This window comes from Phalaenopsis equestris, unplaced genomic scaffold (assembly GCF_001263595.1).
Source record: "Phalaenopsis equestris unplaced genomic scaffold, ASM126359v1 Scaffold233139, whole genome shotgun sequence".
NCBI lineage: Eukaryota > Viridiplantae > Streptophyta > Magnoliopsida > Asparagales > Orchidaceae > Phalaenopsis > Phalaenopsis equestris.
The window spans coordinates 184,660-200,657 of record NW_018251092.1 but is presented as its reverse complement, the minus strand read 5'-3'; the positions used below and the strand labels follow the sequence as shown (position 1 = coordinate 200,657).

The following is a 15,998-nucleotide window of genomic DNA, read 5'->3' as shown; positions in this document are numbered from 1 at the left end:
TTCAAGTAGAGGAGCCCACTCCTAGTTACCATAGTATTATATTGTTGCTTTTGTGATGTTTTAGGGTTAGTTTTTGGTAGTGTGTTTGTTTGGGACAGCCGCCGACATATCTGTTTTTCCTCCAAGGGTTGCATCCAAAAGTACAAGTGGTGCTTGGGCTATTTCTCGCTCCCAAGATAATGGCTATCCTTTCCTCCACCCTTCATCAAACTTCCTACTTTACTTCCCCACTTCCCTCTGTTGCTGCCGCCGCCTAAACAGCATGGTGTTGCTGTTGTCCAGCAGTCCCCAGCCTTCCCATCCACCCTCCCATACTTGCTACCACCTCTAGAAACTCACCGGCTGTTGTTTTCCCTCATTGTTGTGACACGGGACAACCTATCCTTACTGTTTCTGGCGCTCCCATCCCAATCTCTTGCTGCTGCCACCCAGGTCAATAAGCCCTCCTGCTTTCCCTGTAGTTTCTCATCTTTCCGTCACTGCCTACACCACCTGATTCGAATAAAACATGTTTAATGTGTTGTAACATATTTATTTATTTTTAAAAACACTAAAAATAACTTTAAGATGTTTGAAGTTTTTTTAAAGACATACTAATTTGTTTTTGAAAACAAAAATATGCAAAACAAATAATTTTTAAATTAAAAGAAAATAAAAAACTAAAAGCTAAGAATGTAGGTGATTCCAAACAAGCCCTTATTTATTTATTTATTTCCATATCCGAACTTGAGTATTATATGATAAACTCGTCGTCTTTAATTAACATAATGGAGTGTACTTTTTGTGAACTTGAGCAGATGCCTGATGCTGTAGTTGACTACAACTTATTAAATGGAAAATGGAACATAATCCAACAACAAAATGTGCTTCTTGAGAGATCAAAAACATTATATGGTTTTGCTTCTTTAGGAAGTGTGAAACCTCAGACCTCAGTGAGCTTTAATGTTGCAGATGATGCTGACTGTTCAAGTGGGACATGGAATGAGCTGAATGAATTTTATGCTTGCGAGTACTATGATGTTCCATCTGAGGATGGTGTTATGGTTCCACTGACAGTAGTGTATTCTCGGAGACTCAAACAAGAGGGTGGTCCTGGATTACTTCATGGACATGGGGCTTATGGCGAGTTGTTAGATAAGCGTTGGAGAAGTGAGTTAAAGAGTCTTCTTGATCGTGGTTGGGTGGTTGCATACGCTGATGTTAGGTAATTTGAAGCCTCTTAGCTTCTTAAAATATGTTCATGCAGGACATTAGGGCATTTTGAAGCTTACATTTATATACCTGTGTGTCAATTGGTACTCGATCAAAAATTAATTTTGATTTTGTTTCTTGACAGAGGATCTTTTATTGTAAATTTAACGGTTTGAATATTATTTTAACTATTGAATGAAAAAAAATGTTTTCCTTGGTTTTTTAATTACTAGTACTTTTTCAATTTTTCCTAGTTATGAATTGTCATCTTCTCTTGTTTATTCTGAATTTTGTTCAGTTAGTTATAAACAAGCTATTTAAAAGACAGTTTACCGAACTATGTTGAAGAAACAACAATTTATGTTGGGCAATAAATAATCAAGGATATCTAAACAAGGCAAGAACATTCAACGCAAGTTCTATTTTTTCTGGTGTTTTTGGTAATAAAAGGATAATTCCTTGCTTCTTTCGTATACTCTCCTACATTGTGATTTAATCTTTTCGTTTTTCCTTTGTGTTGAATGTTATGTTCTTTTTCCTTTCATTTGTTTTGTTGTCTAATAAACTTCCATGGCTTTAGAGGTGGTGGTGGTGGCGGTAGAAAGTGGCATCAGGATGGCATGCGTTTAAAGAAACAAAATTCTATCATGGATTACATTTCATGCTCAGAGTTTCTTATAGAAAAAGGTATTATTCACAAAAATAAGCTTGCTGGGTGGGGATATAGCGCTGGTGGTCTACTAATTGCTGCAGCTATCAATGCCCGTCCAGACTTATTTCGAGCTGCAATTTTGAAGGTGCAGGCAATCCTTGATTCTCAATATTATTACTTGCAATATGCTTTCTTATTATTGTATCAAATGCCCCATAAGTAGTTATGTACATGTCAATAGCACAATATAAAATTAACTATAACATCATAGTATGACTAGGCTCACCTTTTGCACTATTGACAGTGACATGCACAAAGGCATAATAACACCGACTATGTGCATTATATTTTGTTGATTTTTTTATTGATTTTCTTACTTATTCTTGCATGAGCTTTTTTGGTTTTTATGAAGTATAATAGCGGGGTTAGAGATACAAACATCACACTATTATTAACTCAATTTTTTTGAATGGCATAGCAAAGAAAATGGATAATAAGTAAGATGAATTGTATGAATTAGTCTTTGGTAAACAAAAATCCACATGGAGTAATGATGTGAGTACTAGCGTCTATGAAAGGAATTATAATATTTGAGATTGCTCTAAAAGTAACAGTATTCGTATAAGTCTAGTAGATTTTTACAGACGAGCATGAAAATGAAGAGCATTGTATTTTGGGAGATAATAGTGGAAGTACTGAGGCTATTTTTGTTCATGATGTTGATGGCGACTCTCAATAGGCAATTCTGTTTTTTTTTATTGTGGAAATTACAAATAAACAATTTCTTTAGTTTTGAGCATAACTTTCGAACTTTGATATTTTTTATGGGATTAAGCATTGTTGTAGCCATAATAGTTTTTTTCTTTTTTCTTTTTTCTTTTTCTTGCAAATATAATTTTGTATGTGTCATGATTCTGTATGATTATCTTTCATAATACAGCTTTTATATTAAATCAAGCATAGACTTTATTTATATGTTGTAACTATTTTTTCCTAACTTTTGAGATATTTTATTTTATATTATTGAATTAAAAATTAATTATTAATATTTTTTATTACTTTTTGTAATTTAAAATCAACATGTGCCATTCTATACGCCATGACTCCATGAAACACTTGCCTTATAATGCTTTGATTGCTATTGACTAGTTAGGCAATCGACTGTCTTGTCTTTACAATCAGTCATGCTTCTTCAACAATAAGCTTCTTGCTGCATGTTGTGCATAAGCTGGGTTGCCACTTGTATAGTACATACTTGACAAATACTTGACATTATTCTAGCATAATTTAGAATAGAATAAGATAATTAGATTTTAGGAATTTGAATGGAAAGATGGAATGGGTGTCAAAGTTTTGAGAAAAATAGACTGAATTATGAATAGGCTCGATGCCTTTTCCGTTTGCTTTCATTCCATTAAATAATAATCTTACGATCTATTTTAGGTACAAAATATCTTGTGTAATCTATTTTAGGTAACTTAATATTACATATTTCTAATCTAAATATGCAACTAAAAAGTAATTAATCAAAATAAAAATATTGGAAATAATTTAAAAAAGGAAGCTCCTAATTATAGAAAACTCTTAATTTAACTGTCTGATTCTCGTCTTTCCTGATTGAAATCCCCTCTCAAATTGATGCTGACTGATCAAAAAGCATCAAATTGCCAACAAGAAATTTTGTCGGGACCAGTAGTCCTCAAGCCGTGAGTGCCGAAGCTGAAAGTCCCAAAACTGAGAATGTCGAAGTCTCGGAGACAACTCCTGAACCATAACATGATTTGAGCAAAGAAAAGCTTTGAGCAAAGAAAAACAAGAAATCCTTTATCATTGTCGTCAAGAAATTTGAATCATAGCCACAAGAAGTATCCGCTTTCAGTTACAAGATACAAATACTATCGATCATATCCCACAAATAGGATCCAGTTACACGATCCAGATGCTATCGATCATAGTCTACAAGTAGGATCCGCATCCTGATCCAAATGCTACCTTTGGAATTTGACATACTAGGTTTTCTAAGTTAGAATGCACACTCTAATGAAAAAGAGGCTCAAGTGGTTATTCAATATGCATGATATAAAACAACCAAGCGTACATAGATCAGTATAAGCAAGCATATTATACACATAGCTATACAGGTGAAGGGATGTCATCGTGTGACGTAGATATGTACATATTGAATTAAAGCTTGTCTATTGATGGTAGATGAATTATAAGCTCAATTTCAGGCTCGAACCTAGATTTAAAGATGATCAAGCATACTAACTGAGTATAACCCACGACCTAGACTAATACAGATCCAGCGATGAGACTTATAACTTAGCCCCAACATAGACTAAGAATGCCCATTACTGGATTTACAATCCTACCTGGGAAGAATCATCTAGACTTAACTAATTGCATAAAATTATGATGCCCGCTTTCTATGTAAAAACATGATAGGGCATATGTGGTATATAAAAATTGAAACTTACAACCTTGTTGTTGAAGAAAGGAGGTCTGACCATGAATGAACATGATATGCATATGAAAGACTTTTTTGATTTAGTTATCTGGACATAAGTGAGGTATAAAAAGAATGTAAATCTTCTTTGTTGATTCATTAGGCTATGCATTTGTGCGTGTCAGTCTGATGTTTTTACGTACTTAATAGAGTACATCTTTAATGAATAAGACAAGTTAACTAAACATTTACTGCACACTAGGGTTCATTGAAGAGGCTAGAGATTAATTATTTTTAAAAAGTGGCTTTAGAAGCCATATAATAATAATTTTTGGTTGAAATTTTTTCTAAATTGCTTTTAGGTCAATTAGTTCTTTTAATTGTGAAAATAAAATTTTTAGCATTATAAGAGCCTAACGATGACAGTAATTCAAGCTTTTGCACAAATAGGTTAACAAACTATCATACGTTTTTAAAGCAAACATCACTTTAAAAAAAAATTATAGGTTTATTGAACTTTTCCATACATACTAATTAGTGAAAAAATTATAGGTTTATCCTAATGATGAATTTGGTGTATGAGATCTTCAACGTTTTCTCGTAGAATCATCATTTAGCCTCCTGCCATGGCTTTCCTAGATTAAAAAATTCATAGTTAAAATCAGAAGTTACAAAGTCACCCCTACGAAATAGATGTTATCAATAGAGAAATTATAAGCAATCAATCATGCCACACAAAATTCGACATAGATTGGTGCCAAGTTATCTTCTATTGAACATTCTTACTTAGGGCTTAGCTTAGCATAATCTTACCTGCATGCGAAATAAATATATTTTTAATAATTTTAATTACCCCTTTTCATACATGGCCATCTGTAAGAAGACTTTTTTTATTCTAGTTGCTCAAGGGCAACTAATGATGGCATCTCATCACAATAGATATGATATCATAACAAACATCACAAGAAATATCATATCATAACAAACATCACATAATTACATCACATCACACCACACAAAAAGGAAAAAAAAACAAAAAAAAAAAAAAAGGAGGGGGGGGGGGGGGGTCTTTTGATTAGGGAGTGACAATCACAACATCAAGTGTGTTAAATTGGTTATGGTATCGAACAACTTAAATTTGATGATTAGGTGGTGTTCAAATTTATTAATCAGATGATGATTCATGTTTAAGTGATTAGTGATTTTGTCTATTTATTTCATCTTCTATGATTTTAAAAGTTTCACTTATAAAGGGTGATAAACAACCGAAATTTAATGAGCATCACCTACCAAGGTGGGACAAACCATGACATAGGGCTAAATGGGGCTGACTGAGCCAACCCCATAAAATTTCAGTCCAGCCTTGCTGGACTGGCCAACCCTTAGAAAGGGGCAGGAATTACCGCTCAGCTCTCCCCTTCCCTTTTCTTCCTATCCCCCTTTTCCTTTTCTATCTCTCTCCTATTCTACTCCATGCCTTTTATATTTCTTTTTTTTTACTATTTCTTATTCTAACATTAACTAATCTTGGTACTAATCCTTATTATATTTAGGTGTGGTGTTTGCTTAGATCATGTAGTAGTTGATTTGTTTTTTAATTCAGAGTTTGCTATCAACGTTTTCCCCTCTGAGGGTTGTATCCGATGGCGAGAAGTTGTTCTAATTATAACTCGTCCTAGGTGGTGATTATCTCCACTGTCTCTCGGTTGTCCTAAGACACCGACTTTTGCCTATGGCTCCAACAGACCAAAGTCGCCTTTCTAGAGACTCCAGGTGACTGCAGCGGCCTATTTGTGACTCCAAAAAGTTATAGCCTCCATTCCTCCGACTCGAAGTTCCCGCCACTCCTCTGTATGTGATTCCAGAAAATCGCCGCTACCCTCTCACGGCTCCAGGTGACCGCAATGGTCTATCTGCGACTTTAGAAGGTTGAATACTCCATTCCTCTGACTCTATACACTCCCTTGTCTGCAAATCCAGAAAGTCACAAACTCCCAACCGTCGTTTGTTCCTCCAGCACCTTATGGAGGCCCGTTCGACTTTTCTCAGCAGTCGCCCGTCTAGTCGGCCACCTTCCAGTAGCCTGTCCGGCTCCTCCCAACAACTGTTGTCTCGTCGGTTACCTTCTAGCAGTCTGTCTAGCCCGTCCCAGTCGCCTATCGGTTGCTTGCAATACACTCTAACAACCACTCGTAACTGTTGCTCTCTTCGATGCCACCACCACCAGCTGTCACCTCTTCTACCCGCTGGCCAGCACTTGCCTCGACCTCGACGCCCCCGGCCTTCTTTCGTCTTTTGCTAGTCTTGTTTCTATTATTGGTAAAGTTTTGAATTTTTTGAAGTTATCTTTTACGTAATAAATTTTTTTTTGTCGTTTTTGGTTGAGTTAACTTTGGTATCATTTGACATCAGAACTAGCCTAACTCTAATCCTTATATAGGGTTCCTTAGAGTCTGTCAATTTTTTTTCTCCATTTTCTTTCTTTTCCTTCCCTCTTTTTTTTTTCTTTTTTCTTCCTATCTTTTCATTCTTTCTTTTGTCTCTTTAACCTTTTTTTTCGCAGGTCCCATACCTTCAACCATGCCCCTGAGGAGATACCTACCAGATCCTACCTGGGGGAAATATAATGGGAGATCCGTTTTTTGCAATAGAGATTAGTAGATATGGATGATGGAACCAAGGTGAAATTACCTCTGACTGCTATCAAGAGAGTCAATGGGACGACATGGACAAAGATCTAACCCCGTTCCACATTGAAGACATCAGTGATGAGGAATCTCGACCTTCTGGAGGCCTGCTCGACTCCTCTCAGCAGCTGCCTCTCTCGCCGGCCATCTTCTAGGTAGTCTGTCTGGCTCCTCCCATCAACTGTTGTCTCGTTGGCTACCTTCCAGCAATCTGTTCAGTTCTTGGAGGATTTTGTGGCAGAAGCTAAACACCAAACTCCAATTCAGTTCAGCAGCTCATCTACAAATAGACGGTCATACTGAGGTATTTAACAAGATTCTAGGAAACCTTTTGAGATGCTTTGTGGGAAAGTATCAAATGGTGGGATCTCATTCTAGCTCAAGCCAAGTTCGCCTACAATAGATTTGTAAGTTATATTGCAAGATGCACATCGTTCGAAATTATATATGGACGCAATCCGCTCAGACCACTTGAGTTGGTACCACGATTATTGATGTTAGAGGTTAGTAAAGATGCTATGGAGCAGGTCCACGAGATTCAGAAGCTCTACAAAGAGGTTGACAAGGAAATTGCTTAGTACCACAGAAGTACGACAGATATCAAGCACAAGCGACTAAAAGTCTAGGAAAAAGGTGACGTTCCAAGGAAACCTCACGTCGATTCGGCCAAGGAAGGATAGATTTATGGTGGGATCATTCAGGAACCTTAAGCTTAGAGCAGATAGTTCTTTCAAGATACTTCGGAAACTGAATGATAATGCATACAAGTTTGGACTTTCAGGAGACTACAACGTTTCAGCCACATTCAATATCGTGGACCTGACACCGTACTTTGAAGAATCAGAAGCTTCGACAAATGGAGTTGAAGTTCCTTCAACCATGGGAGATTGACACAGGGCTAAATGGGCCGGATGAGCCAACCCCATAAAATTTCGGTTTAGCTCTGCTGGATCGGTTGACCCTAAAGAAGGGGCGGGAAACACCGTCCAACTCTCCCTTTCCTTTTCCTACTATCTTCCTTTTTCTTTTCTATTTCTCTCTTATTCTACTCCATGCCTTTTTTATTTTTTCCGTTATCGTTTCTTTCTTATTCTAATCATTACCCAATCTAGTTACTAATCCCTATTATATATTGGTGTGGTGTTTGCTTAGGTCAACTAGTTGTTTGATTTGTTTCTGAAGTATTAGTCAACCGTCGATGTATTCCCCTGTGGGTTGTATCCGATGACGAGAAGATGTTCCGACTATAACTCATCCGTGGTGATTATCTTCGTCGTTTCTTCGTTTTCTCTCGACTCCAGAAGACCACAATCGTCCTTCCCCCCGACTCCAGGTGACTGCAGCAGCTTGTCTGCGACTCCAGAAATTGCAACCTCCGTTCCTCTGACTCCAGGTTGCCACCACTCCCTTGTCAGCAACTCCAGAAGATCACATCCGCCCCTACTGTGACTCCAGGTGACCACAACAGCCTGTTTGTGACTCCAGAAGGTCGCAGACTCCATTTATCTGACTCCAGATTGCCACACTCCTCTATCTGTGATGCCAAAAAGTCGCAGACTCCATTCCAGTCGTTTATCTGACTCCAAAACGGAATTTGAGAACATCCATCATTTTGTATGAATCGTAGGATCCATTTTCATGTTACCAATGAATGCTTTTAATCTCCGCCCACATGCGAGGAAAATTAATGAAAAAGTCCAAAATGTTGTTTGTGTTGGATGTCCAATCATGACTGTAAATAAACCTGTTGTTAACACTCACTAGATGCCAATTTAGTTATTTTTACTTGTTTCATGTTTATTTGGTGGTTCATTTTGTTTCCTTTCTCCTACTATAACTACAAGCTCCTCCTACTAAATTCATGAAAAAACCTTTTTTTTTCAACTATGCTATTGCTATTTAACTTGGATTCTAAAAAATTTCAGTCATGCATTATGATGTTAAGGGCTTGTTTTGGATTAATTTTGTTTTATATTTTTGGCATTTGTTTCTAAGTTTTTTTTTTGTTTTTTTTTTCTATTTTATTTTTAAAAACATGTTTGTTTAGTGTGTGTGCGGGGCGTGTTCGGCACACACGGGATTTCCCACAATGGGAAAGTGGGAGCCCACTCATGCCTGGACTGAACCGGTCCAGTTATTTGTTTTTCTGTGGAGTTGCTAGCCCCTTTGGGCCACTCCTAGTTATCATATTTCTATATATTTGTTTTTCTGATGTTTTAGGATTAGTTTTTCGTGTGTTTTGTATTGGGATAACCACCATCGTCTCTTTTTCTCCTCGAGGTCTATATCCTAAAATTTCTTTTGGTGCTCTGACTGTATCTTGGTCTCCAATTGGTGATTATCTTTCCTATTTTTTTTTCGCAGCCGCCCCATGTCACTCCTTTCCAGCCTCAACTGCTGCAGTCGCCCCCCAAACATCACCTATTTGTTGTTTTCACTGCAGTTTTGTAATACCGACTTCCCGTCCTCGCTGTCGCTGCCTCAGTGTTTCTCTCTTTTCTACTGCTACGATTTCAACCCTCCCTGTTGCCATCGTTGCTCCAGCTGTTTCAGCGCCCTCCACCTCTTCTCAACCTTCTACCTCGCTGCAACAACCCCATAGACCCCTCGGCTTGTTGTCTACTGTTTTTCAGCCATCCCAACACATTCCTCTAGCCTTTCCATCCATCCTGCCTCGTTGTTGCAACCTTGCTACTCTGTTGCCTTGTTGCACTACCATTGTCCAGCCATCCTACTTCGCTCCCAGAGCCCACCACATTCCTTTTTTACTGCAACCCACTATCTCACTCTCTAACCACCCTTTGTTAGGGGGGCCCACACTTTCGTCAGCCACCAGCACCACCCCCAATCTAGTTCTAGCTCTTGTTATGTTGTCAATTGTTGTAATTTCAGCTTTTCATGAGCCAGTTATAATTTCTTATTTGAACTCAATAATGATCTTATTCTGCTTATTGTTGTTTGGGTTAACTCCAGTATCTTTGATATCAGAGCTAGCATGCTACTAATCCTATACTAGGGCTCCTAGCATCCACAATTAGCCAACCTTATGTCTACTCAAAAATTTTATTTTTCATCCTACATCACCTCTACACACCTTCCGCCTGCACATCGCCAAACCCTAATCGTCCTTTTATGGAAGCAATTGCCAGATCCTGATTAAGAGTTTACCATGGAAGAGTTGCAGCAATAGCTCCACCGAGTGCTACAACAACTCAATGAAATTGAGGAAATGATCATTGGAGAAGTCACCGACAGGCGAGATATTGAGATCTGAATAGGGGAGAGATGAGGAATAACTGATTCCTTTCCGCTGGGACAATTCCAGTGGAGAAGAACACAAATCATTATGCTTTGGGATACATTATTAAAGGAAACCAAGAGATGAAGTGTGTTAGAAGATATAGAAATGAAGTGTCTATTAGATGATACAGAGATGAATGCCTGTTGGAGGATATAGAGATGAAGTGTTCGTTGGAGGATACATAGATGAAGTGTCTGTTAGAGGATACAAAGGCTCAAGTATGATAGTGGACATACCAAATTTTGAAAGAAAAATGAATCTAGATGATTTGATAGAGTAGTTGCAGACCGCTGAGAGGATTTTTTAATATGAGTAAAGTTTGCTGCTATCAAGTTGAAGAGGAGCGTCTCGTTGTGGCAGGAGAACCTACAAAGGGAGAGAAATAGAGAGCAATGGAGCATGATTACTGCCTAGGAAAGGATGAAGAGAGAATTGCAGCGGAATTACCTACTCCCACGCTACCGTCGTGATTTTTTTTTTAGGCCCTACATCAGAGGAACCTATTAGTGGAGTATACATCGGAGTTTATGTAGCTTAAGCTAAAATGTGATATGACAGAGCCAGAGTAGCAGACGATAGCTAGGTACTTGAAAGGCTTGAAGTCTGCCATCGGCAATGTGGTTTAGCTACAACGTAATTGGTCTTTTAGTGATGTTTTGACTTTGACATTGAAGGTGGAAAGACAACAAAAATAGAGTTGACACTCACCACCATTCAGATAGCCACCCACAGTTGGAGACATCGATAGAAACATACCTAATATAATTGAGAAGTTTGGCCAAGAAAATCATACTTAGAGTGAGAAGTCTGAGAAGAGCAACACCCCCATTTTTTCTTTCAAGTTGGCTCACAAAATGCTCACATGACCTTAAAGCTCACATTTGGACCGAACCGATCCATGTATTCACATGTCTTTCATGTTGGTCGGTCCATTTGGGCCACATTTAGTTATCCTATTGCTATATATTTGTTTTTATGATGTTTTACGGTTAGTATTTCGTGTGTTTTGTATCGAGACAGTCACATATCTTCTTCTCTTCGAGGTTGTATCCTAGGATTCTAGGTGATGCTTCGGCTGTATCTTGATCTCCAGGTGGTGATTTTCTTCCATATCACCTTTCTTTTCTGCCCCATGTTGCTCCAAACCGGGCTCCATTGCTGCAATTGCCCCTGAACATCGCCTATTTGCTTTTTTCACTAATGATTTTCAATTTCGGCTGCCTTTCTTCACTGTTTCCACCTGGGACAGTTGTCTTGTAGTCCATCATTCTTTTGCATCCCCGCCGCTGCCTCTATCATTTCCTCTCTGCTACCGCTATGATTCGACCCCTCCCTATTGCTTCCATTGATGTTCCAGCCCTCTCTATTGCTTCCATCATTGTTCCAGCCATTCCGACACCATCCTCCACTCCTCTCATCCTTCTGCCTTGCTGACGCATCCCCATAAACCCCCCGCTTTGCTTTCTACCATTGTGCAGCCATTTCAACACCTTCCTCCAGCCTTTCCAGTCATCCTGTATTGTTGTCACAGCCCTGCTACTTCGTTGCATTTATGCGCTACCGTTGTCAAGCCGTTTTACAACGTCGCCACAGCTCACCACATTCCACTTTCGTTGCCGCCCCACTATCACACTCTCTAACCACCCTTTGCTACCTCTAAGGAGGCCCAAACCTTCCCCGATCACCACCACCACCCCCGGATCTAGCCCTAGCTTGGGTTTATGTTGTCAATTGTTGCAATTTCAGTTTCTTGTGAGTCGGTTGTAATTTCCAATTTGAATTCAGCAATAATATTTATTTTTCTATTGTTGTTCGGCTTAACTCTGGTATTAGTGGGTTTTTTACCTATTTTTTTTATATTTAAAAACAAATTAGCATGCTTTTAAAAACATTGAAACAAATATTAGGTGGTTTGAGTATTTTTAAAAATAATCATATCTTAATCAATTATGTCACATGTTTTGGATTGTAACTTGCATCCCAAACTTTAATTATTTGTTTTAACATGCTCAATTTATTTGCTTCATGTCCATATGTAGGCTCCTTTCCTGGATGCAGTCAACACTCTTCTCTATCCTATTTTGCCGCTCAACCCAATTGATTATGAGGAGTTTGGATGCCCTTTGGACCCTGAAGATTTTCTTGCTATTAGAAAATATTCTCCTTATGAAAATATCAAGAAGGACACTGTTTATCCATCTGTGATGGTGACATCATCTTTTAATACAAGGTATATTAGTTTAATCTTTTTAGTAGATTTCTTTGTTATTGCTTTTATATGTTTACCTTAGAGGAAGCTTTTCATGGAAATTATTTGATCTTATATTTTAATTTAGTTTTTAATCTACATGCGTGGTGATTATTGGTGTTCATTTTGAGATGTCTGTAGTTACCATAATAGATTACACATTTCACTATTCCATGCCACTTAAATGAAATTTCAAGAGGAAAGCTAGAAGTTTTTTTGATTTAAGATGCTCTTTTGATGTATGATTTCTAATGTAAATCTATCATGCAACCTATGTTTGTCTGCAGTCAAGTGATGAACGAACATTCAATTTTCGAGATAAAGCAAACTATTAATCTCATGTAGAAAAGATTTACTGAATGAAATTTCAAATCGGTTGGAAACTATATCAAGTGAATGTAAATTGAATTTTTGCAGAAATTAGTGACATGAAATTAAATTTTATGAAAGTTATGTAAATGAATGAAATTGTGCACAGAAAGGATCAATATTTTAGCAAGGCTTAAATTAAGCAAGAATTTTTTTCGAATATGAAACAAATTTGTAAGATTAAATATAAATTTAATTTATCCTGAACATTTATGGTGCTCATTGTTGCTCATAAAATACATTCAAGAATCTTTTTGGACATTCTGGTCTAAGATTTCTAATGCATTTCTATTATGTTATGTGGATTTGGATGCAGTCAACTGACGAATAAGTATGCAACTCACACTAGAAAGTCAAAGCTTAATTTCAAAACAATTATTTACTAGATGGTAATTGAAAACTGTTAAAATTCAAATGGAAAGCTTTGTCATTTTAATATGTTAGCAACGAGAAATTGAAGGTCTAAAAAACATGCAAGAAATTGTCCATAAAAAAATAAAGATTATAATAGATGGTAAAAAAGCTAAGATTTTCTTCTGATACATCCATCTCATTTTGAGTCTCATCGATATTTATTTATTGAATGAATTTATAAGATTGGTTTGACTTTTAAAGACCTTGCATTGCCTTGAAATCTTTTTTTTTTCTTATAGAAATGTATAAATTTATCAATGTGTTCACATTTCTTGGAATGCTTTAAGTATGACAATTTTAATATTAGAAACTTCTAAAAACATGAATAAGTTGCATATAAAAAATAGTTTATTTCAAAAACAACAACAACAACAAGCCTTTATCCCACTAAGCGGGGCCGGCTATATGAATCCTTTTTCTCCGTTGTGTCCTATTGAGTGTAATATTTTAATTTAATTCTAATAAATTAAGATCATTTTTTTATATAATATGCCTTTGTCTTTTTAGGTGTACCTCTGCCTTTAACATAAGCTAAATCTAAAACTTCTACTCCTAATCGGATCATCAGATGGTCGACGATTAATGTGACTAAATCATCTAAGACGTCTCTCTCTAATATTGTGTGTCACTGGAGCTACACCAGCCCTATCACAGATGTATTTATTTCACATTTTGTCTCTAGTGTCAAGCCACTCATCCACCTAAGCATTCTCATCTCAGAAATACATAACTTTGTTTTATGCTTCTCTTTTAAAGGACAACATTTTGCACCATAGAGAACTTTGTTTTATGCTTATCTTTTAAGGCTAACATTCTGCACCATAGAGCATTGCAGAGCTCTCCACCATCTTATAAATTTTTTTTTTAAGTTTAAGCGGTATTTTTCTATCACACAATAGGCCTGACGCATTCCTCCACTTCAACCAACCAAGTTAAATTATACTATTAACATCCTCATCTATATCACCATCACTTTAAACAATAGGCTCGTGATATGTAAAACATTCACATCTTTTGATGATTTGATCATCCATAGTTACAACTTTGCCACCAGAGCTACTACTACTAAAATTATATTCCATATGTTCAGTTTTAGGTCTACTCAAACGAAGGCTTTGGAATTCAATTTAGATCTTCATAATTCAAGTTTTTTCTGAACTCTTTCTCTATTTTATCTACAAAAAAGATGTGATCAGCGAAAAGCATACACCAAAGTACGTCCTCCTTTAAATGTTTAATAAAAAAATATGAGTTTAAAGCCAGTCCTTGATGTAATCTAACTGAAATAGGAAAATACTTGTTCAATCTTTCTTTTGTTTGAACACAATTGTTCCAATATACATACCTTTAATGACTTAATTATAAGTCATATCAACATCTTTCTTCTCTAAAACTCTCCAAAGGACTTCTCTTGTGATCTTATTGTAAGCTTTTTCTAAATCAATAAAAATGATGTGTAGATTTTCATTATTCTCTTTGTACTTCTCCATCAAACCTCTCAATAAATATATAACTTCCATAGTAGACATGCCCGTCATAAATTCAAACTCATTATGAGAACTTCGCAATATGTCTCAACTCATGTTCAATTACCCTTTCCCATAAATTTGAAGTATGACACATCAACTTAATTCCTCTATAATTTGCGCACTCTTGTGCGTTCCCTTTATTCTTAAAAATGGGGACCAAAATACTCTTCCTCCATTCCTCAGACATCTTTTTAGTTTTTGAAATAATATTAAAGAGTTTAGTAAGACTAGAAACCCCTAATTCTCTTAAATATTTTCACACTTTAATTGGGATATCATTAGGTCCTACTGATTTCCCCCCTTGGCTTTCTTTAAAACCTCATTCACTTCTTTTTTACTAATGCGACTGAAAAAATAAAACATTTTATTACTATTAACAATATTTAAGATCACTATGAAACATCATATTTTCAGAAACTTTATTTAAAAATTTATCAAAATAGTTCACCCACTTATGTTGAACATCTTATTCTAAGAAAGTAACTTTATATATATAGATATTGCACCCTTTTTAATATTTAATATATTATAAATATCACTAAAACTAGGATTATTAGCGTCACAAACTGTTTTCTTACACTCCCTCTTGACCACCTTATATTTTTCTCAGTATAAACCAATTCTTATAACACAACTTATATTTTATATTTTCTTGCACACTATTATTTCATCACCACCTATTTTATTTATACAATTTTTCCTTTTTGATTCTCCACGTATAACGTTTGTCACTTATTTAATAGTATTTATTATTTTATCTCACATAGAATTTGTCTTTATGAACATCTCAAATCTTAAAATCTTGAAATTTATTCATAAAATTAATTTTATTTGCATCTTTTAGGTGTCGTCATCTAATTTTATGACAATGATTCCTAGTACGATTTATCTTACAACTCTTTATCTTAAAATCTAGAACTAATAATCGATGTTGAGTACTTAAATTCTCACTTAGAATTAGGGCTATCAAAAAAGCTCTTTGTTTGCGAACAGCTCGTGTTTGGCTCGTTTGTTAAGTATACGAGCCAAACACGAACAACTCTTTGTTCGCTCGTGTTCGGCTCGTTTTAGCTCAAAATAAAAAAAAAAATTATATAACTTTTATATAACAATATATTACATATATTATTTATATAATAATATATTATATATATTTATGTG

At 36.1% G+C, this 15,998-nt stretch overlaps 1 protein-coding gene across 1 annotated transcript in view; it reads left to right on the top strand.

The window, feature by feature from the left end:
* The window catches only part of LOC110038574 (dipeptidyl aminopeptidase BI), a 101,177-nt gene that overhangs the window by 80,495 nt on the left and 4,684 nt on the right, over positions 1 to 15,998 (top strand). The window contains exons 7-9 of the mRNA XM_020743448.1: positions 798 to 1,204; positions 1,772 to 1,988; positions 12,317 to 12,507. Of these exons, the coding sequence (XP_020599107.1) occupies positions 798 to 1,204; positions 1,772 to 1,988; positions 12,317 to 12,507 (815 nt within the window). The remainder of the gene's footprint in view (positions 1 to 797; positions 1,205 to 1,771; positions 1,989 to 12,316; positions 12,508 to 15,998) is intronic.